Below are 25639 nucleotides of genomic sequence, written 5' to 3' on the forward strand. Positions count from 1 at the left end.
TTCGTGCTGCAATCGCATGAAGTGGTCTGCCAAGTGCAGTCACTGGATGCAGATCTGTCCATTGTCCACTGTCCACTGTTCATTGTTGAGAATTGCCTTAAGAGCACTGGAGTGTGATGTAGACTTGATGACTCAAGTTCTGCTGTGCCGATGTTTTATGACTGGTGTGACATACCATTTAACGTATCTTATCATTACGCCGAGTTTATCGACGCAATTAGCCTTTTGGATTTAATGTGACTTATTAATGATGATAATCCGTGCTAGCCATATTTATGGATGGCTTTGATACGGAATACATGCAGGCATACAAGCATATTTATCTAATATCTACCTTGTTTGTCGCGGCATCTTTGTCTAGGACTTAAATGCTCCTTTCATGCAATGTGCTGCCTCACATCATCGAAAGTATCAAGTCAAGAAACAAAGTTGTTCTGAACTTTTCCAGGAACGATGCTGCCGAATCAAGAATACATGCTCCAGCTCTCTGGTGTTTTCCACACCGGGCAGGTGAGGCCTTGCAAGACTAACCGCATTGTAATCTTAAGGTTATGCAATGATCTTCCGTGTTCCACCCGGAATCCGTTCTTGTTCGCATTCCCGGCACGCCGTCACGTGCCGTGGCTCACGCGGGGCCCTTGATAAACGGCTGTAGTCTACAGGCGGCTGACGATCGGAAGATGAACACGCTGCGTGGCTTAACTCCTGCTGCAAAACACCGCCAACAGCAGTCCGAGGGTCACGTGATCCGCGCCTGATAACCACAAGCCCTCGCTCTTGGCCACGAGCTCACCGGAGGACAGCCGGTCCGTGCGCTCGCTGTGCCGTAAGCCCGCTGCCTGGACACGCTGCCCCTGACGCCGGCTGTCGCCCCCATCCAGGTGGAGTCCGGCTCCTGCTTCCAACAGCTGCTGGGCTCTGTGCCGACCGGGGTCATCCTCAAGGACGTGTCTCTGGAAGTGCACGGCGGCGAGGTGATGGCTGTGCTCGGTTCCAAAGGTAAGTCACGGCAACGGATCGTGGCGAGAAATGAGAGTGCCAACCAATTCTTGCAGTTGGTAAAATATCTCGAAATGCGACGCGCTTATGATGCGACCCCTGGCCGTTCAGAGACACTTTTTGTGAGTACCAGGATTGTTGATTTATTTCATTGGATGAGTTTCCACTGCGTTTGAACTGTTGCCCGTCTGTAATGACATCAGTCATGTTGCTTGTTATTGAGTGCTGAGGTAACGCTGTGGCCACTGCGAACTGTGCTGGACTCCGGGTTGAGCCCGAGTCAAGTGCAGCTTCAACAAACCTTACCAATGTGATTAGCTGAGTCAAAAGGAAACCGATTGCTCAATGTTTTCTGCGCTCGAATCGTAGTCGGATCAAACTTTATTGGTTGGAGTCGCTGTTGGGTCTTTCAAGTTGAAGTGCAGGAAAATGATGTATGGTTAGATAGGTAGGTGCGTTCACTCGTTTACGTGCACATTTGCTTGATACAGGCACGTGCTTGATCCCAAATGTATGATCCCTGGCTCGCGCTGGTCACTTCGTGAAGACGAGACCCTGGATCCCGGCTCCTATTGGCTCCTCCGCAAACCCCAGGTCCTGGTTCCTGGGTCCTATTTGTTCCCTTTCAAGCTCCAAGTCCTGTTTTCTGGCTCTCACTGCCTTTCTTGTAAACACCGGATGCTGACTTCTTCCCACTGTTTTTTTTCTCACAAATACCAGAACCCAGTTCCTTGTTCCGTTTAGTTCACTAAAACTGCCAAATTTTGGTGCCTTATCGTCTTTGCGTTCTTCATTTTTACTAGCTTTGGTTGCGGTTTGTAGCTTACTTACACCTCAACAGGTATAATTTTCGAATTAAAAAATATGATGCAATGCATCAATTAGACAATACTAGAGGGCAGGCATTGCGCGGTGCGCACTCTTTTTAAAGGCATCGTTTGTGACCCAGAAACACTTCACGGCTTGGCCTTTTGATGACCTTGCTCATCAAAAGCTGAGAAACATATTACGTGAGCTTTATGCAGCTTATCTTCACTTATTTTATTCGGAGCCGACGCGGCTTTGTGTAATTTTCTGTCGTCCTGCTTGATTTGGAGGTTCACTACGGGACGTGTCACATTAGCTGATCCAGTACAGGCCAGCGGCGCGTAGTCAGCCGCAACCCAGTGGATATACGTGCCCTTACACTTACACACTGTTACCTCATTTGAATTACTTAAGTCCCGGATGCCACAGCCCCGGACTGCGAAATATCTCTTTACATGGTCTAAATGTCCGACGCCCGAGATGTGATACACATGACATGTGAGATGATTAGCACATCAAACTATTGCGCCTGGCAGCGCGTCACAAGCTGCACGCCAGACCTGATGTCGGCGCCAGTGCCACCGCATGCTGTCGCCGCATCCAAGTCTATTGCGTCCGATTCGCTACGACTCGCTACGACTCTCGGCCGCCGAAAGGGCCGCCAGCGCACACTGGCCGCTCACGTCATCGGCACCGGCGGCAGAGCGGCCAATGGGCGCGGCGTTTGACACTCACGAGAACGGGCAACTTTGTAGTGGATTTCCTCTTCGGAACTAAATCGAAACCGAAGAAAATGTCTACTGCGCTGCTCGGAATCATCATCGGGATCGATTCCACGTCCTTTGAATCGGAGATTGAATTGATTTCGGTCAGGCGAAAACGAGCGCGAATCTGCCGGTAGCGCTATAGGCATGAAATGTGGCCCCTGATGGCGTGGTATGACATCGAGAGGCTTAGTCAGACCCAATACGGCAGGAATAGAACCGCCACCGAGAATTTACATCAGTATTGGGAAAAGCTCAACAGTTCTCATTAATGTCTATCCCGGTGGCTCAGCTAGTTGGAGCGTCTGCCTTCCGATCCACCCACTCGTGGCAGGGGGATTCGAGTCGCTTGAGGCGCTTGCTCTGTGCACTTAACAGGCATGACATGCGACCGGCGACAGCGGTCGCGCCAAAGGTCAGTTGATGTCATAGGGCAGGACGGATCGTGCCGAGCGTTGCGGCACGTCAAGCTTTCGCCACCAGATTCTGCCGCTGTCCGGAATTGCGCGATCGGATGATAGGGGTCCGGGCTCACACAACAAGCACTGCTCAGCGTGAGCTCTGATCCCAGAAATCCGTCCATTCGAAAGGTTCGGATTGAATCTTAAAAAGTTACCTTGTATCGCGTTGTACTGGATGCCGTAAATTATGTCATGAATGTGTCTCTAGCCAGTTTTGCCCGCTATTTCTAAGTTTCTAGCGAGTGCATGCGCCACCCCACATGGCCACCGTGTCTCTCCGCCAGGCAGCGGCAAGCGCGCCCTTCTGGAGGTGATCTCGCGCCGGGCCCAGGGCCGCAACAGGGGCCAGATCCTGCTGAACAACGTGCCCATGTCGCAGCAGCTGTTCCAGGAGCACTGCGGCTACGTGACGCAGAAGGCCGACCTCATCCCCGGCCTGACAGTGCGCCAGACGCTGCAGTACGCCGCCAACATGACCATCTCCATGCAGGTGAGGCGGTGAAACAGGATTGTGATGAGTGACTTTGCTGCCAGCAGGTACTTCTCACACTTGTGGTGTAGCTTAAGCACTGAGGCATAACCTTGTTTGATGAGTATTTGTGGACGATTTATGTCGAAGCGCACAGTATTGAGCGCCTCACTGTGTGGCTGAGTGTCTTAAAGTGGCAAACAAAGACCTTCCATTGCATTCGTGAAAACGTCCACATGTAGGGCTGAGCGACGGGTCTCATAGCACACCAGACAGCATACTGTTGCCTGCTGTTAATATTGACGAGTACATGTCACCAGATAGCTGGCGTCATCTTCCGTTTGATTCCGTGACCACCGCTCCGGCAGATATCGGGCGGGGTGAAGGCGGCGCGAGTTAAACAGGTGATGGCCGACATGGCGCTCACCAACGTCAGCAACCGCGGGGGTCGAGGACCTGACGGGCGTCCGAGTACAAGCGGCTGGTGATCGGCGTCCAGCTGATCCGGGACCCGGGTGAGGACACCCTGGTCCTCCCGTCCGTATCGCACTTCTGTGCCGCCCTCGTGGACCGGGGAGAGGACGCCCTGTCCCCTCCCGTCTGTATCTCACCCCTGCTGCCTTCGTGAACCCGGGTGAGGACGCCCTGTCCCCTTCCTTTCGTACCTGCTGCCCTCGTGGACCCGGGTGAGGACGCCCTGTTCCCTCCCGTCCGTACCGCACCACTCCTGTGCCGCCCTCGTGGACCCGGGGAGGAAACCCTGTCTCCTCCAGTCCGTACCGCACTCCTGCTACCCTCGTGGGGTCTTTCGCCAGGGAACGACGCCCTATTAGTACCATTCGTGAGGAATGCTTGCTAGCACCATTTTGGTTGCGTCGCTGAGTGTTTTAGCGAACCCAACGCCACTATGTCAGCTCAACGTTCATATTTCAACCCCAGTCTCGTGGTCCGCGATTGGGATGACAACAACGTGTCATGTCTTCAACTGACTGTTGAACGCTAACTGACACACACACGACTGGTCCGGACACCATGTGTGTGCACATTGATGAGTCGATCGTCTGACGCCATCTTGATCTGCTGTTACAGTGTGTCTCCTGCTGGACGAGCCCACTTGGGACCTGGATCCACTCAACACCTACTTCATCATCTCCATCCTCTCCAACCACGCCAAGAAGTACAACCGAATCGTGGTGCTCACCATGGAGAAGCCCCGCTCCGACATCTTCCCCTTCCTGGACCGCGTGACCTATCTCTGCCTGGGCGACGTCGTCTACACGGGCAGCACGCGCATGATGCTCGACTACTTCCGGGTCATCGGCTTCCCCTGCCCGGAGCTGGAGAACCCGCTCATGTACTACCGTGAGTTCTCAGTCTGCACTCCGTCGCCCTCAATTGGCGCATACTATAAAAGAAGGACTGAATTACAACACTGGGTGCTGTTGCCTGTTAGCACTTGCATCATAGATGTGAAACAAAGCGTTTGCCCACTTACCCTTCCAAACACTAGGTCCGTCGTCTTGGCATTCGTCGCCTCCTTTTCCGCACGTTGGCTTTCCTGCAGCAGTAGTTCATTTGAGAGACAGCGAATTAAGCTTCCAGCGCCTTCATATCACACCTTTGACAAGTCCGATAAAAACCATGATTAATGTCTTGTAGGGTCATTATGAGTTTAATAGATCATAGGTCATAATTTTGCGGTCGAATGCTAACTTCTTGCCGCGAGCTGGCATCAGTTTATAATACGAACACAGGTCAACGTTGAGTACAGCTAAGGTTGGTAGAGCGTTTTCGTAAAGCGCGGCATCAGCAAAGCCGTTTCGAATCACTGAGAACATGGTTTGGGATTGTTTCATGTCTCATGCCATATATGTGCACATATAAGCTTCTGTGATAGATACGGTGTCTTGTATTGTTCGGTGCCTGCATTGTTTTTTCCGAGCTCCTTACAAACACACACATAATGCAATGGGTGAAAGCCCCGATAGCTCATTTGGTCAGTGACCGCCCTCAAACCCACGCGTAGCTGGTTGGGTTCCAGTCGGTTTTAGGCGCTAGCTATTTCCCTATTGCCATTGGACAATGCAATCGCATGAACTATTCGCTTTTTGCCGTGCTATTGGACTTCTTGCCGTGCTAAAGGTCACGTAACTTCAGCGGGTAGGACCGATCGTGCCGTGCATTGCTGCACGCTACGCTTTCGCCTCAAAACTCTGCCGTTGACCTATAATTTCACCATCGAGTGGTGGGCTCGGGGCTCACGCAATAAACCCTGCTCTGTGTGGACGCTGATCTCAGAAATCCGCCAAAAAGTTTTAACTCAAGCCTGTAAGAAACGAAAACATAATCCATTGACTTAAACACCGTTTTTACGTGACATAAAGTCTAGACTCAGCGCACCTGAAGCCCAGTTAGACTGCTAGTCGTTTTCTTCTGTATCCATCCACACTTATCTTAAAGAGTAATTCCATTCCTCGGTTTATTCAGGCATATTGGTTCACCGGATTTACACCAATACCCTTATTTACAAAACCTGTCATTTCTGGGCGAGCGCTGACGAGAACAGTTTATATTCTGCCTTTAAAAATGCTGGCGGCACCGAATGCTGTCTGACTCAGCACAGTCAGCTGTTCACGAAGATAGAGGTGAAATACCGTCCAGTCAGCCGGTGTGTGGGAAAGAACCCCAGTGACTCCCGTGTTACACCCTTCAGTGTCAGCAATCTTTCAATGGAATAATAGTGAGAGAAAATCTGAAAATCATGGCATGTCTGTCTGATAACAGTAAAATGCCATCCAGTTTGTACAATGTAGTTTGTGGGTTATAACTGTTATGGCTGGCATGACACAAGCATTCATATCACAGTCAAACAGTCAAACCAACAGAACTAACTGCGCTCTAACTCTGCACGATTTGTACATCTGTTAAGCGCCTCTGGCCTCTGTTTATGTGATTGCTTCTAACTGATCCAGCTCGGCCCAGTTCCATCATTAACAGTCTATATGCCCGTGGACTGCGAAACGCTGAACCAGTTCATCATATATATATCGCATAATGTAATTATCCATTTCATTTTGTGCATCAACTCCTTTATTTTGTTCATTTCCCATCATTTTTTCTTTCTTGACGGCGGCGCCAAGCTCATCTGTCCCGCCCCCACGGTATGCGTCTGTCGACGGTACAAAATTAGCCTGACCTGCCACTCAGCGTGATCGTCAAGTGACTTGATCTGACCTGACCCGCTCCGTCCCGACAGTGCCTATCGACTGACCTGACCCGACCTGACCCGACCTCCGGCAGTGTGCTGCACGACTGACCTGACCCGACCTGACCTGACCTCCGGCAGTTTGCCTGTCGACGGTGGACCGGCGTTCGCGGGAGCGCTTCATCGAGTCCAACAACCAGATCGCGGCACTGGTGGAGCGCTTCCGCGCCGAGGGCGGCCCGTACCGCAAGCACGCGCCGCCCGACATCGAACCGGACACGATGCAGCTGAAGGTGCCGCTGTCGGCGTACGGGCGCGCGCCGCTACTGGCGGTCATGTGGAGCCTCATCTGGTGAGCCCAGCCGGACGGTCGGGTGCCCTCCACGATAGGGTGCCGGTTGCTCGCGCCGCTGCTGGCCGGCATGTGGAGCCTCATCTGGTGAGCCCAGCCGGACGGTCGGGCGTCCTCCACGATAGGGTGACGGTTGCTCGCGCCGCTGCTGGCCGGCATGTGGAACCTCATCTGGTGAGCCCAGACAGACAGCCGGGCGTCCTCCACGATAGGGTGACGGTTGCTCGCGCCGCTGCTGGCCGGCATGTGGAGCCTCATCTGGTGAGCCCAGCCGGACGGTCGGGCGTCCTCCACGATAGGGTGACGGTTGCTCGCGCCGCTGCTGGCCGGCATGTGGAGCCTCATCTGGTGAGCCCAGCCGGACGGTCGGGTGCCCTCCACGATAGGGTGCCGGTTGCTCGCGCCGCTGCTGGCCGGCATGTGGAGCCTCATCTGGTGAGCCCAGCCGGACGGTCGGGCGTCCTCCACGATAGGGTGCCGGTTGCTCGCGCCGCTGCTGGCCGGCATGTGGAACCTCATCTGGTGAGCCCAGACAGACAGCCGGGCGTCCTCCACGATAGGGTGCCGGTTGCTCGCGCCGCTGCTGGCCGGCATGTGGAGCCTCATCTGGTGAGCCCAGCCGGACGGCCGGGTGTCCCTCCACGATAGGGTGACGGTTGCTCGCGCCGCTGCCTGGCCGGCATGTGGAGCCTCATCTGGTGAGCCCAGCCGGACGGTCGGGCGCCCTCCACGATAGGGTTGACGGTTGCTCGCGCCGCTGCTGGCCGGCATGTGGAGCCTCATCTGGTGAGCCCAGACAGACAGCCGGGCGCCCTCCACGGTAGGCTGGGGGTCGCTCACGGCGGTACGTGCTGCGGGTTCTTCTGTGGTGAGTGTTTTGTGTTTTGTGCGGCAAGAGCCTCATGAGACAAGTGATTTGTTGGTGCTTTGTGTGGTGTGTTGTCTTGAGCGATGGCCTCATGTGCCAACAGCTCAATATGGAAGGCTTCTCGCGTTGCGAAATGTGCCGCCTCAATACACGGCTATTGTGGTGGGGTCTCATGCCGTGCGAGAGCGACGTATTTGATGGATGCCATGTTTCGTGAACTCCACCTTTGGTGAGTTTGGTGATGAGAGGGTGAATGTCAGATATAGCTGGCTACCACCGGACATCGTCCTTCAAATTCGCTGCTGTTCATTTGCTAGCATGTTGCTTGAACACTTATTTTGTTGTTTTCCGGTGCGTATGACAACTAAATGCTTTAAGACGATCGAAAGACCTGTTTTGACTGATCCGTTCTCTTACACGCGTCTTGTTTCTTTATAGGAGAACATGCGACTCAATATTCAACTTCCGACGTAGTGGGCTGAAGCTGCTCGGTCTCAAGCTGTTCCTGCTCCCCATATTCTTCTTCATTTTGTGGAACTTCTATTTCCCACTCCAGGTAAATGTTTCAGGTCGTCAGCTGAAGAAAGCTGATCGTAAGATGAGGGACGTGAACATGGATGAGATGCAATAGGTAGCTGCTAAAGCCGCTTGGGAATGTGTAGTGCGTTATGTCAGTCGCAAAACTGACAGGAAGCTACGCATACCAAATAACTGACCGAGCCCCCCCCCCCCCCCCACATAGTCGACTCAACAGTCACTGGTGACCAGAACCGGCCTGATCTTCAACTGCCTGGCCGGCGTGTCCTTCCTGTCCATCGCCATCACCGCCTCCACTTGTGAGTGTGGTACTCATCATAACCCGCTGTAAATACAGTTGGGCATATGTATATTTCATGGTGATATTATGTAACTGGTACGACACTGAGCATGTTTGTTAAGCGTCTTATTGATGGTATTATTACCTTAAAATGAAAGGTGCGATTACCATTTTACGTGGAATATTGCTTCATACGGTAGCTGCCGTTGTTGGGAGTGTCTGCCTACCGAATCTACGGGTGATCAATTTTCTGGCGTCCATCACGTGTTTATTTGTCCTGAGTAATACGAAACGATGCTTTAAAGATGTTTTTGACCCGCACTCACGTATGTGTCACAAAACCTAGAACATTTTCGTAACCCTCAAATCTTGAACTCACTACCTTGTGCTTCGTACACCGACGTCACAGTCATAGGAGGGTTAGTGTTTTTTTTCGAGAGCAGAAATCTGGTGTCCTCAGCGGCATAGTGGTTACGCTAGTGTGGCGTTAAGGTTAGGTCGTTCCAAACGCAGGTTTGTCGGTTCGAAGCCGAGGTGGTGAAAAAACTTTCGAGGCTGATATGCATTAATAGCTCGTGAACATGACGTGGATATATGCCGAACATTCTCAAGTCCCACTCAGTACTAATTAGCATTTGGCGACGACTGGAAAAGTAACTGACCGAAAAGTGTAAACAGTAACAACACTGAGGAAGAGATTGGCCCTAGTACTTATTGCATCCGTGCTAATAACTTTGCCGAAAAATTCTGTGCAACTTTAATCTAACGTGGCACGACCTCCACAACCGTGTCATGTTGTCCACAAAAAGACATCGAAAACCGTTTTGTTCAAAGGCTTCTGACCTCTCGGCTATGCTTTTTTCGTTTTTGTCTCCTCGTTGCATTAGCGATGAGATCAAAGCCCCACATTGCACTCCCTAGCTTAACGTCAGGTAAGCCATACCCAAACACCAATCACTACTTCTTTTCCTCTGACCTGAGTGAGCCGGCAGCTCCCGCGTCCAGGAGCGGTTCTGTCCGTTGGCCCGAGCACCGGCCTGGGCTCCGCCCCGCTGACGTTTGACCTGACCTCTGACCGCTCGCAGTCGGCTCGTTCCGGACGCGGTACTACCAGGAGTCGAGGGAGGGCGTGTACAGCGGCGCCTCGTTCGTGTTCTGCCAGACGCTCAGCTCTCTGCCGCTGTCGGCGCTCTCGGTCTGCGCCGCCGCCTCCATCATCTTTTGGTCAGCGTTCTGCTTGGTCGGGAAAACCGCGGTAGAATTCAGCTGCGGATTTGAGTTGTGCTCCTCGAGCCTGTGTAGGCTGGCACTGTGTCGGGTTTTAAGTCTTTGTTTGTAATGCCTGGCCTTAGTTAGGAATCTGTATCCGCCAAAAGTTAAGCATCGCTCACTTCCGAGATACTGAGACGCGTCCGGGATAGCAATACCAAGGGCGTCCGAGGCGCTTCCATCAGATCGCTCATGTCAAGAGCTTATGTGCATTTGTGTCGGCATTGTCATTAGAGAATTTGTTGGCGTTGGCTTCTCGGAATAGCTTTGATGCTTATCAACAATTACTTTTACTGCTTATTCAAAAAAGGGACAGGCTCACAATGCTGGTACGGATATGTTCCTGGTCCTCACAGTTGCAGTTGAGCGAAGAGTTGATAGCGTTCGCCGTCCGTGACATCCCACAAGCGCGCCATTCTTCGGCAACGTTGCGCCGCTGCGCGAAACTGATGCCGTGGTCCTTGGCCGACTCATGCTGCCTGGCGTGTCCGCAGGGGCCTCGGCCTGGGCGACAGGCGCTCCACGACAGCCCCTGACCTGCCATGGTCCCTGACCAACTCGTACCGCCTGGCTTGTCCACAGGGGCCTTGGCTTGGGCGACAGGTACTCCACGACGGACGCGCTCTGGCAGTGGTTCCTCTTCTTCACCGTGCTCTGGGCCTGCTACGCCTTCGTGGAGCACCAGACCATGCTGCTGCTCATGGTGTGCAAGTCCTCGTTCACTGCCGCCATCGCCAGCTTCTACTGCACTGTCACCTACATACTCATCGGCAGCAGCACCCTTAAGTGAGTCTGGGTGGCCGCGATCGATACTCAACATTTTACGCCTCTAACAAGCGTTCAGAATCAGCACCCTGGTGGCAGTAGATTCACTTCATACGGGCGGGCCGACATCTAGCCATAGGCTTTTTAACTGACGTTTGACATGCGTGACGTTTTTCCGAGTGCGTGCAACGAAGCACGCGTACATTGCGTTGTTCACGCATTCTGGCCGACATTATCATTCTTCCAGCCGTGCTGATTGAAATAACTCCAATCAAACGATATTGCACGTAGGTTATGTGGCAGCCCTTCGAATGAAATCTGGCATGATTAGTTCTCGTCTTAGAATGAATTCCTTAAGATACGCTGTTAAAATCAAACAAAGCTTCGTATTTTTTTTTTGAAAATTTGAGAATGGTTTGACGACATGGTTTCTCAATGACGAGAGTAGGATGATTAGTTCCGAGAATGCGCTGAAAGAAAATGCAGCGAATACAATAGGTCAGTTTACACCATCATCCAGTTCAGACCCTGATAACGGGAAACCTGATCATCAGAACCCAACAGCATCTTACGGGTTACAGCATAATGAAGTTCTCAATCTGCGTAAACCGCGACCAAAAGCGTAAACCAGAAGCTTGATCGTGTGAATCGGAAACGTATTTTCTTTCTACGTCGATATTGAAAAAATGTCACCACGTTTGGTAGACTAATTGTGCATTATTACTTCAAACATGCATTGCAGGATGTCTCGATTAGCTCCAGACAGACGTCTGGAGCTTAGGAGTACTGCTTCGCTTAACATTATAAAAAGACTTCGAGGAATTCTGTCTCACATTAAGTGATCAGACAAGCATCGGTGGAAGGTAGAGGAAAGAAATCCCGGAATGGATACAGCGCCAATGCATGTCCTCAGGCCACAGTAGCGTTTACATGCAATTGTGACCAGGTCAAGCGCCTTTAATGCGCCTGCATGGCTCATCAGAGCTGCGCCGCTACAACGCTGCACGACTAATTTGTTCCAGAACCCTGGTCGGCCTCCCGAAGTGGCTGTATTATGTCAGTTACGTCATCATCTACCGCTACGCGAGCGCCTTCCTGCACGAACAGATGTTCCGAGACAACTTTGTGGCGCTGCCATCCCGAAACGCCACAGCTCAGATCAACTGCATCAGCAACAACGCTCAGTACGGCTGCAGGTGAGCAGAAAAGTGGCGGCGTCAGAGCCGGTGCCTGCACACGACAGCGGGGCCAGTGGTCGGGCTTGAGGCGCTGCGCTGTTTCAGAACGGCGACGTCGCTGTTTGGTTGGTTGCGACTGTTTTCTTACTCGGTGGAAATCTTAAGACATCTTTGAAAATGCAAGGTTTTGATGTTTTCAGGCTCGCTATTCTCCCATCTTTGTCTTTTGGTACATGTGATAATAATGTGTCCTTTCTGGCGCTGCTTCCGTTTGTTCGTATAGCGCGTATTGCAATATCCATCCTGAAAAGCTAAGCGAATCAGATATGCGCAAAAACAGACAAAAAGATGCAGTAGCCTTATAATGAAAATCAGCATATGCATTTTTCAGAAAGCATTTGTGCCGAGAGCTATATTTCGTGACTTAGCAGAGGGTTGCTAGATCCAGCTACATTCGTGTCATATTATTACTGTGACGCAACGCATTCTACGACTGCTGCGTGCATCCTCAGGTACTTGAATGGCACCCATTACCTCCAAGAGCGTTATAACCTGGGCAACCTTAAAAACCCGGTGGACGATCTGCACTTGTACTGGAACTTCGCCTGGACTTTCGCTTTCGTCGCTGGCCTTGTAGTCCTGAACATCATCGCATACAGCATGCCACTGCCGAACTTCATCAAGAGCAAGTTCAGAGAATGAGCACTGACGCGGGCAGGTGGAGAGACTCCGCACGTATGGGAGACAGTGCGCGTGTGTTTATTGCTGTGGTGGTATTTATATTGTAGGATCAAACAACATGTGATTCCGTGGTGTAGACACGCATCCTTTTAACTCAACTCGATGGCTAGTTCCAATAGCAGGCGATTGTATGCAAATGTTAAGTTGAAGAGCGTATGGGTGTGTACCGAATGATATTGTTACCTTGTTTGAACGATCGCAATGACCATAACAATGGCCAGTTATCGCCGCCACGAATTTTCTACCATGCGATGTTCGAAGTGTTGGAATCAAAGCGTTGTACACTTTTCTGAAAACTTAGTGCGGAAAAACAAACGGCTTATGCACACTGTCAGAACATGTTGGCGTAAATGAAACTTTGCAAAGCTTTGATTCCAGTTCCACGCACTTGCTTGCTTGGTAGAAGTTGCACTGTGAAGTATAAACAATTATTTGTTATGCTGAGATAAGCTGGGCTTGATTCTGCCACGTAGTGTTGTCTTGTGTTCTGCTGGATACAAACTTGTTTTACGCCATATACACAATAAATACACCTTCTGTTACATATCACCCCAGCTCGCTTATGAGAGTTCTCGCGGTTAATAAAGCCATTGTATGGGGCACTGCAGGGTAGGTAATGCCTTGTTGAAATGGGTTACGACAGAACGGGATAATTCACTGCCGGCAAACTCGTCCCGAACTTCATTGCTAAGCAATAGCGATATTCAGGTTGTTTACGGGACATTAAATATTATTAACTGTGCATTGCACTGCATCACTGCTTACTGCTCCGGAAAGTCAGCCAGAGAACATCCCGTTTCCGACCAGCAAAAGCAGCTTGACACACCATCTGTTTCCGTCCGCCACGACAGTTCACGCACTGTATGCATTCGATTGAATTAAGATGATCTGCCTACAATAATTATATGCCTGTTGATCGTCAAGCCAGATGTATTTTGGATGAGTGTCGGCCACGGACCTTGCTCACAAACTCGAAAAGTACAAACATAAAATGAAACCATATGTCATCGAGTGTTGACAGTGGTTTGCCTGAGAACACGCACGATAAAAATGGCACACATGTCCACACTTTGATCGCAAAATTACAAGAAATCGCGGAATGTAAAAAAAACCAAATGCAACTACTCAGCCTGTTGGTAATGCATGTCATTTTATCACGTATGTTCTGAGGAAAGCGCTGTCAGCACTGGCCGGCATCTGGTGTCCGTTTTATGTTTATATTTTTCGAATCTGTGAGGTGCGTGACCCGTAACTCATTCCGAATGCATCTTACTTAACAACACCAATATAGGATTAAAAGGTCATTTTAATAAAATACATTGTTTAGCACGCCATAATTTCACAAACATTGAACCATCATACAGTGACTGTGTACATTGCTCTGCATTGCTCCACCTCCTCATGCACTGCTTGTTGATCCATTTCGTACAGTTTTAGGGCTAACATGCCATGCCATACGGCTGCATTAAAGGAAACCTCTCATGAGGGGAAAGTGCCATAGATCCTTGGCTAGAGTAGTTGGCTGCTGGTAACAAGGTGGCCTCACAAGTTACGGGAGCACTTTCTATGTACATACAGTGCGACGATACGTTTATGAAGAAATCAAGCGGTTGTGGTTATCAAAGTGAACAACATCTCACCAGCGACAAGACACTTTCGCGCGGGTGCGTGTAATTGTAGCAGATATTTGCATGCTGCAATTTAGTCGCCACGTCCCCACCGGTTTCACGACCGGCACCAACTCATACGGCACCCAGAAGCGCTCAGCAAAACCAGCCCTCCAGAATAGCCAAACAGGACACGCGGAACGCTTCACACATTATATGGACGAGGTTTCCTTATCCTCATTATCCCCATCCAGTTTGCAGAATCTTTTCGCCTGGACGAGGGTCGCTGACCTCCATGCCCGTTCTGAAATGCAGTGAACACGGGCTCAGCCACGTAGTACTGTTCAGTTGTTAATGATATGTGGATTACTCGCGCGGTCAGCGGATTGGCGTCGGCCTGTGCCACAGCAAGTGGTTCTCTAGCGAAACCTTTAACGTAGATCGACCAACAGACAGGCAAGTTAATCACAAACCTACGGTTGCAGCTGCTATTGAACTTGACAAGAGGTGGCAACGTATTTTTTGACACAGTCTTGACCGAAAATAAATTGCTGAGTGTTCACTGATACCACTGAATTGAAAACAGACGAAACGCAGGCATAGAATCACGGGGCTGTGCCGTGTGACAAATCTGTAGTAGGCCTCAGTGCGATGCATCCTAATATTGCAATTATAACATTCAAGCGCATGCACTACCGTCTTAGGACGTGATAACAAAATACCCTATTAATCATTAGATCTTGCCGCTGAACGGCGTTTCACGGGGTCGTGTGGTCCACAACCGAGCCCTTGAGGGACGGCAGCTAGACCACGCTACCGCAATCTTGTGGAAACCATTATCCCGCTCCATAACGATTAAGGTTACTCGCACCGCTTGATGTTCGCAGAAGCGAGCCTATTCCGGGCCGGTCACGCTCCCGCATGGCTCTGCTCTATCTGACACGGCCGCCTGCGGCTTTAGCGGCGCACGACTCTCAGTCGGGCTTGGTCAGCACACCGCGGGGTGTGAATTGACTGCCGCTGGCCGCACGATAGCCCCCTGCCAGCTGATTTCGAGCTTAGCCCGTGCCTATCAGGTCGAGGTCCCCCTAGGCGTCCTGTGCCTGCCACGCCCACCCAACGCTCTGGTCGTCATCTACACCGGCCGGGGCGTCTCTCTCCCCCCCCCCCCCCCCCCTCCAAGCTCACATCAATCAGCTGCATCCAATGCACGGGCCTGACGCACCCCGTAATCCTGGTAATGGGGTGGCCTGATGGTGCAAATGAGAGGTGCTCTGCCCTCTTTACACACAAGTCTGGTGGCTCTCAGCCATCCCAAGCTTTAATCTCGCCACGTTGTGCAACATAGGGGCTGAATAATAACTTTTGGTTGCGGCATGGCATGCTTCAACCAAGAACTAGCACAACTGGAGTGAATACTACAGCTACGGCCACCTCACTGCACTCACCCGTCATCGTTCATGCTGTATATCTTGGGCTGGCCCTCCAAGTTGTCGACTGGCTTCACTAGCTGGTTGACACGCGGCAGCTCCAGGCCTGGCACCTTCTCCGTCGCCATGCTGTCCAGTTTGTTGAGCAGGCGCAGCTGCTCGGTGAGCTCGGCCGACGCTGGGACCGACTCCGGCACCTGCTCCGGCACCGGCTGCTCCGGCGGGAAGAAGATCTGGCTGCCATTCTTGGCTATCGGCGCCGCCTCTTCCGACTCGAAGGCGGCGTTCGAGTACGTCACCGGGGAGGGCTTGGACGGCTTGAGCGCCGACTTCAGCGGGCTGGTCGGCGGCAGGCGCGCGTTGCAGCTCTCGACGCCGGTGCCGGCTGCGCAGCTCCGGGTCGTTAGTCCTGGTAGTCATCGTCGTTGAAGATGTCGCGCAGCTGTTTCTGCAGGGTTCGTTATGGTTGAGGTTAGCAGGGGGAAACAAGCGTTTCCTAAGTCAATCGCCTGGCAGAGGCGGCTGACGGCAGTTGACAGCCATGGAATCTTCGTCATGGAGACAAGCTCTTTAATTCATTTCAAGTTGTATGCCTAAAGGCACTTAAGGAATTTGACGTAGTGCATGGGATCGTCAGCAGCATCAGAGGTTAAGAGGCACTCAAATTGCGCCCTTGGTGCTAAAGGAGACGGGACGGCCATGCCCCGTCGCTTCTCCGTTCGACGGACGGGACGGCCCGTCGTTCCTCCGTTCGACAGCACCACAGACTTTTCCAAAGCTGGACCTGGCACGGGCAATTGTTTTGTGCTAATAAAATGCACGCAAAGATATCATGAAAACTTTATTTTCAATTGATATGCAAATGTGTAGAGACCAACAGCGCTTCGGCTAGTCTACAGTCCAAGTCCAGAATAAGAAGAATGATTGGACACATCCCATGACTGCTTTCGGTGGACGAAGGGTGTTAAAATACCATGCCAGAGGCACGGTCTATTCCCTATAGATTATGACATGGAAAGGTCTCCTTTGTTTATGACTGAGGAGGAAATGAACAAATCCATCATAAGCCGAGTCCTGTAGCATAAGAATTACGACAGCTGTGGTATTATAATTTAGAAACCGTCTCTAAGATGTTCTTCACCAAAGCACAACAGTGGAAACCCGAGCCCATGACAAATTATATAAAAAATATAAATAATCAGCCCATGACAAATTAATCAGCCGATCGAACGATGACGCCCACTTACGTCTTTGTCCTCGGGAATCGTCTTCACTTCCCGAGAGATGGCGGTGACGTCCTTCCCAGCGATCACGTCGTCCGCCAGACAGCCATCGTCCATGTCCATACTGTCTGACGGCTGGTCTCTAGACATCGGACAAATTTGTCGTCAATAATGCGATGCGAAAAACGCTAACGTTTGTCAAAAGCTAGCCTACTCATGAACATTGCCTGCCTGATAGACCTGAGGAGGAATCCCAGTTACCAGGATGGGTGGATGACGGTCTGGAATCAGTGAACTGCATTCGTCGATAACCTAACCCGAGCATCTTCAGGCCACGTTGGTCAGGAAGCAGATCGATGTGTTTGCTTGGGCCCAAACTGTGCATGAAGACGCATCACCCGAAAAAAATCGATGATCGTTCCCAGTCTTTGCAGTTTGCACGTTAATGTGATCTTAATAGAGCACAAACCTTTTCCTGGACGGGGTTGAGCGGCTGAAGAAAACAAACAGTAGAAATGCGGCCAGGAGGACGAGAGGGACAGCAATAGCAATGCCATACCACCACTTTTCATTGATTTCCTCCAGGTACAAGGACACCTGGTGGTAGAAAAATATTACAGGGGCGTCAGATTCTGACATGGGAGACAGACGTACTGTCATCCACGCACTGTATGCGAAAATGAAAATGATTGTACAGGCAACACACGTTTTATATTCTACTTAACCGATGTCATCAACTTAACACATCTGGCTGTACTAATACACGTACCAGTGAAAACAAGATCAGGACGTAGCCGAAACGAAAGCATACAGTGCATAAGCCAAAAAGGAGTGTTCTTGCACTGCGCCAGACCAATGTGTTTAGAGCCAACAAAAAAGCAAAAAGTTGACGATGAAATGGCTGAGATAGTCACTGCTCGCCTGCCTGGCTCTGGTGCCCCAACGCCTGACGCGGTGCCGAGGTCAGCAGGCCGCAGCGCCGCCGGCACCCTGCCTTCGACCTCACCTTGTACTTGAGCGCGTTGTTGATCTTATCACCGAACTTGACGATGACTTGGACCAGGTCGTCCGTGAAGAAGACCCAGTCGCCGTCTTCCGAGACGATCTCCACATACCACGTCAGCCGGAAACACGTCGGATCGGGCTTGACCCAGCCGGAGGAGTAGTCGCACATGCTCCAGAAATCGAACCGGATGTCGTCGGCGCTGCGGGTGGAGAAGAAGAAGAAGGAGGTGTGGGCGGCGCTCAGGCACGCTCCACGGGAGGGCGAGCTAGAGCAGGGGCGGCCGGTCTCGCGCACCAGCGAATGCACGGACACGCCCCTTTTCAAGTTGGTGTAGAGCCCTCTGCCGAGTGGTGAACAGCCGAGGACGCACGGTATTCCGCTATAAGCAAGGGCTTTAAGATAACTGAATGTAGGTGGACACAAATGTGAGCTGCAAATGAAGCGTGCGCAGTGACGTAATCTAATCTCGACGTCGGATGAAATTCTGTAATGGCTATCAGCACTGTTACCGGCGCACTCTGCGAGCAATGCCAGTTGATGACATACAATCAAACGCTAAACGATTTCCTGTTCAACCAGACGAGACTGGGTCGCGTTCTCGTGCCACACATTCCTACAAGCGAAGATCGGCACAGGCGAGCCGCCCACGCGAGGGGCCACGCTCGTCAGCCGCCGCCGTCCTGGCCCAGCGCCCCTTGTCCGTCCCTACTGCACCGACCCAGCGCTGTCAGCCCGTCCCTACTGCACCAGCCCAGCACTGTCAGCCCGTCCCTACTGCACTTGCCCGGCGCTCCAAGCCCGTCCTTACTGCACTGGCCGCCACGTGTTGATGTTGTACTCGATCCGGTACATGTTGGTGAAGTGGGCGAGCTGCTCCTGCAGCTGCGCGGTGGCGCCGGTGGAGCTGTTGAGGAAGCGGCGCGGCTCGGTGCCCGTCACGTACACGGCCAGGTCGAACGAGCGGTCGCTCGGCGTCGGCGGGTGGTTCTTGTCCGTCGTGCTCGACACGGTGGTGGTTGAGCCGGCGATCTCTGTAACCCGCCCAGCCGGGAAGGCACGTGTCGGCGGCGGAGCGCGGGCGGGCCGCCTCGGCCCGGCCGGGGAGGCACGTGCCGACGGCGGAGCACGAGCAGGGCCGCCTCGGCCCGGCCGGGGAGGCACGTGTCGACGGCGGACCACGAGCGGGCCGCCTCGGCCCGGCCGGGGAGGCACATGTCGACGGCGGACCACGAGCGGGCCGCCTCGGCCCGGCCGGGGAGGCACGTGTCGACGGCGGAGCGCGAACGAGCCGCCTCGGCCCGGCCCCGGCAGCTAACCGGCCGGTGGCCCCTCCTCCCAATACTGACCCGAGGCAACCTCCCCACATGCTCCTCTGAAACCCCTCAATGCATTTGAGCGAACAGGTAATACTGGGGTAAAGAAATGGATGCAAATTACGTTTATTATTTGTACAATAGTACCTAGACGCATCACATCTTCAACTCGTACCCAAACGTATCCGGCAGGTACCCAATGCTGCTGTCGTGCCAACTCGTTCACATATTGGGCCAGCTTGCAAATACCTGACAATTTTTTACATGCTGACGCCCGAATTTGGGTAAATAACAGCTGACTGTGACAAGCGCTGCTTTGAAATGCACAGGGTGATCCATATAGAAATTAGCCCATGTTTCCCTCAACAGCGGCAAGTGTATACGTTACATAGTCGTGACTGTGTTGGTATTCTACTGCCAATAGAATAGAAAATCACGATTACTGCCACCAGCAGCAATCAGTGATTCCACAGACATCAAACCATGACAATAAAATATACCGGTTCTAACAAACAAAGAGGCATCAGTTTTACTTTCATGGATAGGTGCTTCATGGCAGTGTGCTCAAAAATCGTCCATAGGCTCTCGTCCGTACGCGTACGTACGTCTGGCCACACCAATGCACATATGTTTTGGCGCCTTGGGCCACCTTTGATGAACGATGATCGATGACTTTTTAAGTGAGGACAAGGATTTTAATTACCGGAATGCTTTTTATGTGAATTATGCCCCATTCAAGGCTTTTCACAAAACGCAGTCTCAAACCGCCTTGAAGTCGGAAGCCACCCTTGGCAACGAAACTAAATTGGAACCAAGGAAATATGCTTTTTAAGTTGAATTTCAACATCGGGAACGCCAATCAAAGTGACTAAATTCCGAGGAGACTCCGGTTTAGCGGGCAGGTTAAGCCAACCATGTCTGTTCGCCCTCCCCTCCACCGATTTTAAAAGTGGGGCCCCTGACTGAGAGCTCGACGTTGCAAATCTGTTGGCTCCCAGGAACGCGTCCAGGTTGACCAGTGAGCTGCACTACGTACCATAGCGATGCCAGTGAGCTTCACTACGTACCATAGCGATGCCAGTGAGCTGCACTACGTACCATAGCGATGCCAGTGAGCTTCACTACGTACCATAGCGATGCCAGTGAGCTGCACTACGTACCATAGCGATGCACGGCCCCAACTATCGGCACGCTTTCATCCTCTGCGAGTTTTGAAGCCCGAACGTACCCTCTGCGACGTAGCTGATGATGAACGGTGTTCGGGGCTCGGCGTGGCCCCCCGACAGGAAGTATACGAACGCATTTCCGCCCGGAATGTGGTACTTCCTGGTGCTGAACACGCCGGTGAGCAGGTCACCAGCGGGCTCGGAGTCCCAGGGTCCACTCCCTGCGACAGGTCACCACAGGGTCATCAGCTCAGCACACCAGCGGCAGCGGAAGGTCATGTCAGGTAGCGGTACCAGCAGGTCTCTTGAGTTACTCAGTAGCAGCAACCAGCAAGAGCGCATGTCCTTGGTCCAAGATACCGGTGAACCGCCAAGACATCTGCCTTGGTGCTTCAGGATGTAAATGAGGTGATAATGTCTTCGGGTCACATCCATAGCGATGTACTAAAGCCATCACCAGTTACCAGGTCGTCTGTGCAACTTTCATAAGATCTGATCGTTACCCACCGACAACACACGTACGCCAATGTCATGGGCCTGTGCTGCTGACCGCTCGAAAGCCATACGAAGCCTATATGCATAAATGGCGTACAACGCCGGCAGGAACAGCTTTTGTTCCGGTTTGGATGGCTGATGGTTGCCACGCCCAGTCGGCCCAGTCCAGTGGGCAACAGATCTCACCGTAGCCGCATATGATAAAGTCGTTAGCTGTCGGCTCCAGATCCAGCTGCTCCACAGTGATGTTGATGTGATAGGCGTGAATGTCCAGCGTCCAGAGGATCTCCGTGTTGAGCGCGTAGTCGGGTAGGTGAGTCCAGTTGGTCTGTTCAGGGGCCTCCAATACGCCGCTCAGAGCAGTCAAAGTGATGTTTCTCACGGGCTGGTCACAAACGGAGGTGGCCAGGTGACCAGGGCGCATGGGACGCCGCACGGTCATGGCGTACAGGCTGTGCCCCGCGCGGTAATGCGGCACATATGGTTTACTGTATCCGTATGAGCGTACATATCGCTGTATCAGCGTGCATGTTTCTCTTCATGGCTAGTAGAATGATGTTTTGAAGAACGGCGTGGTTTTCACTCCCCGCATGTGCACTGCATCAAAGCAAACTGCTGAAAGTGCCCACCTGTGATAGTGAAATATATTTTGGTGGACGTTAATATTGATGCCTATAGGATAGTAGATGACCATTATAACAGCAGGGGATCAGCAGACGCTCCACATCGCATCTGCGCACACTGAGGCGGACTGGAGAACGCCGCGGATCATGACGGAGGGCTTGTTGACGAAACGTCCGCTAATCTCCTGCTCTAATAAGAGGTACCGACCACCCTATACGGTACACAGCCAGTGACCATGACAAGGCCTCCAAGAATGTCCTACACCATCACCCAAGGGCCCTCCAAGAACTCCATGACGGCAAAATGTCATCTTTGTAGGCGTTATTGTTCGAAATTCTGTTCTCATTTGAGGAAGCCCGCCTCCAAAAGAGCCGAGAATCTGACGAAAGTCGCAAATTCTACAACGTACAGTAAAAAGCACGAATATTCGAATGTATGACGAAAACACATTAGCTTCTTCAATCCTAGGCGTCCCTCGGTGCACGTCCACCCACGTCCACCGTCCTCTCCCACTTTGCCATTCTCTTTCCAGCCTTTCCTTCGCTCCGCATCCCTGCCTCTCCTCCGAGCTTACTGGTGTTGTAGGCTACAAGCGTCATGATCACGCGACCGCGCTGGGCCTGATCTCCGGCGCGCCGATACTCGGCGGTGAGGCTGGCACCGCGGCTCGCCACCCAGGCCTCGCCGGCCTGCGTCAGCGCCGCCAGCTCTCCGCCGTCGTCTCGCAGCGTCAGGCTCTCGCCCGGACCGAAGCGGGTGCCGGACCCGGCCGGCGCCAGACGGAGCCGCACCACCGAGTCGGCCGAGCCGCTGAACGTCCACGTGATGACGGCATCCTGGAGAGCGGCGGCGATTGAAGCCGAGGCACCGCTGGTCGGGCGGGCATGTCGGGAGAGGTGATGAGTCGACTGCTCGACGCTGGCAGGCCAGCACGGCATGAAGCCGTCTTAACGGCATTACTTTGCTACGCAATACCAGAACATTTGTTAACTTACGCACCGACCACTCGCAGCAACACTACATTCTTCTGTTTTAGGAAAGCCTTTTGCAGTGTTCGGCCAACGGTGAACTCTTACCGGACAGGTGGACTGATCGCTGTCGATGGGAGTCACGGCTAGGTCACGCAGCGTGCACGTGAATTTGCACTTTGTTGAGTCGGGCGAGCACGCCTGGTCCACCATCTCATGCGCAGCTGGCGCGACATCAGACGGGTCCTCGCCTTGTGAATCCAGCTCCAGCTTGGTGAGGTCGAGACACCGGCCTGAAACGCCAGACAAGCGGCCTCTAGAGAAACGATCACATCCTTGCGATCCTTTGTCTCACCCGCATTCTTCTAAGAAATTCCCTTTACCTTGCGCTGTACTTTATCACTCGCTAAGCTGCAGCCGGGGTGCAAGGTGGTGGAGTGGATAAGGTCGCAGACTCCTTTGTGGAGACTGGGTTGAAAACCTGACTGACATGACGACATCTGGCTGCTGATATGGTTACCGCAGTCGCTGGCGCTTGATAAAAGAGTGTGCGAAAACGCATGCCGCGTTCTCCTAAACAATGGCTGCAGCAAATAGGAATCACCTTGCTCCCAGAGTCCCGCGTGTCGGTCGCCGCTCTCGCCTCCGCGGGTGATCGCCTGGGAGAACCCCGGGCTGCCCATTGGTCGCCGGGCTGCGCAGGCACGACAATGGCCGTGTTTAGCTCACCTGTGTCGGCGATGACCAGGACGAGCAGCGTCACCATCAGTCGGAGGCTCGTGACGGAACCCAGCCGCGAGCCCGGCCGGGCCGCCGGCCGACCAGTCCTGCCTGCGGTCTGCACTGCCCGCCCCATGCCCGGCCGCCCCGCGGCTGCCCTGGCTGCCCGTGCTGCGCGCTGGTCGGCCGTCAGATCACCACACTCGTGAGAGGCGCACAGCCTCACAGCTGGCGTGATCGCTGGCGCTGGTCGCCTCGCCGGCTGCTCTCCCGGTGACCCGCAGCGTGCGCACCGCTCCAGCTGTTCCGTGACGCGGTCTGGTCACTATCGCTGTCTGCCGGCGGTGCGTCGGTCCGCTCGGTATCCGCCGACACTCAGGTCCCCGGCAACACTCAGTGCACGGCCCGCCGCTCCTGTAAGCCGCCACTGGTCAACGAGCGTCACCCGTCTGCCGCCCCGGGCTCTGACCTGGCCACCCGGCTGGCAGTCAGCACCCGAGACGAGAGCTCGCCGACCAAGCTCTGACGTCAGAGGACGGCGACTAATCCGACGTCGGACGCTCCAATCGCTGACCGAGCTATCGCGCCGATAGGTCCGGCGCTGCGTCAGGTAGATACCATTATCTACATCCTACTGGGTGCGACTGCAGGACCATGAAAACATTAAGTTATGCCAAACGGTAGAGACAGGTGCCGCTAAGATCCAGAGGTGTTAACATACTGCCTTGAAAACAAAAAGGTGTCATTTCTGCTTCCGACAAGGACGTCTGCCAGACGCAACCCATTCCGTTTGTTCTGCCGCGTTACCATTGTTAGAAGGTGCTAGCACTCAGCGCACGGTCCGGACTGCGCTGTGACCTCGGTATGGGGTGAGCTGCGACATCACAGGACGGTCGTGTCGCCCATGCCCTCGCCGAGTCGTGAGGGAGAGAGCGAGAGCCGTCCCTCTGTCTGCCTGCCAAGGTTTGAGCGATAGTGCCGAAGCCTCGCTTACGCGTTCAGCGACGACAGGGAATTGGGTGCTTTTACATTCTGGCATCGTCTGGTGAGGACCTTTGTGGCTTCTCACGATCGCTGAGAACGTTTGATGACGATCCATTCCGAGCCGCGAGCCGAAACGTTGTCCGAGCAGACAAAGGCAAAATCTAGATCACGCTAGTCATCGACTACGCGGATGAGTCAACTGGTTTCAACCATTTGTTAAAGCTGCTAGGTTATCAGCTCAAGGTACTGCCCAGATACGTGTCCCCACTGACTTCGAAAGCAGAATAGCTGCGTTCTATTTTCCACCAAAACATTTGTGTCAATTTTGAGCACTGATGAAGCAGCTATGTAACAGCTAGCCCGTCTTCGCTTTTCGCTCCTAAAACATTCCTTGTGCTTTAACGCCGATTTTCGCATCCGTTTTGCCTACTAAACCAACTGCTCAACTAAATTGCCGGCATTATGACTTCGGAGTTCTCATGCTGAGCTATCGACCTTCAATACACCAGAAGGTAATGGTTGAACAACGCTATAAAGTCAACATTGGTTATATTGCCCATGCTCGACGTTTCAGACTGTGCTCATGACGATAAGTAAAACAGAGTACGCAAGGTTAAGGAAAAATGACACTTGAAAACCAAGCCAGGGAAAAAAGAAAATGCTCCGAATCTGTGAAGACATCGTCGATACAAATATGTAAAAAATAATCAATCATCACAGCTCCTACCTTCCAACACCCGATACATGGTACTACGCCAAACGCTGCACGAAACTCAGCCTGCCAAGCCGGAAGGTTGCGATGATCCGTGCCAAGTATTAGGTAGAAAAACTACTTACCATGATTATTTACCAGCAGAAACACTAACCGAACCCCACGAGCATCCCTGAAATCGGGTTCTTACGTCCTACCGCCCAATACACGGCGCTGCTAAAGGCTATCCGGGGCATAGACGGCTAAGCCGAAATGCTTCGATGACCCGTAGCAGGTGTCAGACTCAGGTCGGTATTTTACTTTGGTGAAACCAATGTTAAACATAATTATTTTTGAGCAACAGCTACTGACAACGGGGACCTCGATATGTTAAATTTGCTGCACTTCAGAAATCTTCATCCGATGCCAAACACACCAACGCCATCATGGTTTGAGCAGCATGGTTAGTTCATGTACGTTGAAATATAATTATTCGTTTTATAGACACCGATGCCCGGTTGCAAGTTTCTTTCCGTCCCTAAAGTAAGAAATTCATCAAAACGTTTCTATGCTTCCATATTTCCTGGCTTAAATTCATCACTTCTCTTCGCAACTACCGGGTCGTCGCAACAATCCAGATTAGCCAGCAGCCCTTAGGAGTACCGTATATTGACTGCCATAGAGTAGAGAGAATGAGAATAACCTTATGCTCATAAT

The 25639-nt window shown here is 52.5% G+C and overlaps 2 protein-coding genes and 1 pseudogene across 2 annotated transcripts; 1 reads left to right on the top strand and 2 right to left on the bottom strand.

Annotated features, from left to right (window-relative positions):
- The first annotated feature begins 453 nt into the window (after positions 1 to 453).
- On the top strand, positions 454 to 13237 carry LOC119111363 (ATP-binding cassette sub-family G member 5-like; annotated as a pseudogene).
- A 2898-nt stretch (positions 13238 to 16135) lies between these two features.
- Positions 16136 to 21377, bottom strand: LOC119111364 (uncharacterized). Its single transcript, XM_037235178.1, has 7 exons — positions 21122 to 21377; positions 20503 to 20661; positions 18770 to 18992; positions 17962 to 18160; positions 17425 to 17552; positions 16980 to 17097; positions 16136 to 16180 (listed from the first exon to the last, which is right to left on the bottom strand). Exons 1-7 carry the CDS (start codon positions 21375 to 21377, stop codon positions 16136 to 16138), a joined length of 1128 nt encoding a protein of 375 aa, XP_037091073.1.
- Positions 21378 to 21860: 483 nt separating this feature from the next.
- On the bottom strand, positions 21861 to 23762 carry LOC119113020 (uncharacterized). The gene is made up of 3 exons (XM_037237336.1): positions 23257 to 23762; positions 22636 to 22820; positions 21861 to 22395 (listed from the first exon to the last, which is right to left on the bottom strand). The coding sequence occupies exons 1-3, from the start codon at positions 23381 to 23383 to the stop codon at positions 22024 to 22026; spliced, it is 684 nt and encodes a 227-aa protein (XP_037093231.1). The 5' UTR covers positions 23384 to 23762; the 3' UTR covers positions 21861 to 22023.
- Positions 23763 to 25639: the final 1877 nt, after the last annotated feature.

Source organism: Pollicipes pollicipes, unplaced genomic scaffold, assembly GCF_011947565.3.
Source record: "Pollicipes pollicipes isolate AB1234 unplaced genomic scaffold, Ppol_2.1 Scaffold_7261;HRSCAF=8764_pilon_pilon_pilon, whole genome shotgun sequence".
Lineage (NCBI taxonomy): Eukaryota > Metazoa > Arthropoda > Thecostraca > Pollicipedomorpha > Pollicipedidae > Pollicipes > Pollicipes pollicipes.

Excerpts from the sequence above, each read along its gene's own strand:
- LOC119111364 (XM_037235178.1), bottom strand. The coding sequence starts at position 21,377 with ATGACCGTGCGGCGTCCCATGCGCCCTGGTCACCTGGCCACCTCCGTT. Across the intron at positions 18,161-18,769 it reads AACACGTGGCGGCCAGTGCA|CGCCGACGACATCCGGTTCG; the intron begins GTAAGGACGGGC and ends CTCCACCCGCAG. Across the intron at positions 17,553-17,961 it reads ACAACGCGCTCAAGTACAAG|GTGTCCTTGTACCTGGAGGA; the intron begins GTGAGGTCGAAG and ends TTCTACCACCAG.
- LOC119113020 (XM_037237336.1), bottom strand. The coding sequence starts at position 23,383 with ATGGGGCGGGCAGTGCAGACCGCAGGCAGGACTGGTCGGCCGGCGGCC. Across the intron at positions 22,821-23,256 it reads CCTGGTCATCGCCGACACAG|GCCGGTGTCTCGACCTCACC; the intron begins GTGAGCTAAACA and ends CTGGCGTTTCAG. Across the intron at positions 22,396-22,635 it reads GCGATCAGTCCACCTGTCCG|GATGCCGTCATCACGTGGAC; the intron begins GTAAGAGTTCAC and ends GCCGCTCTCCAG.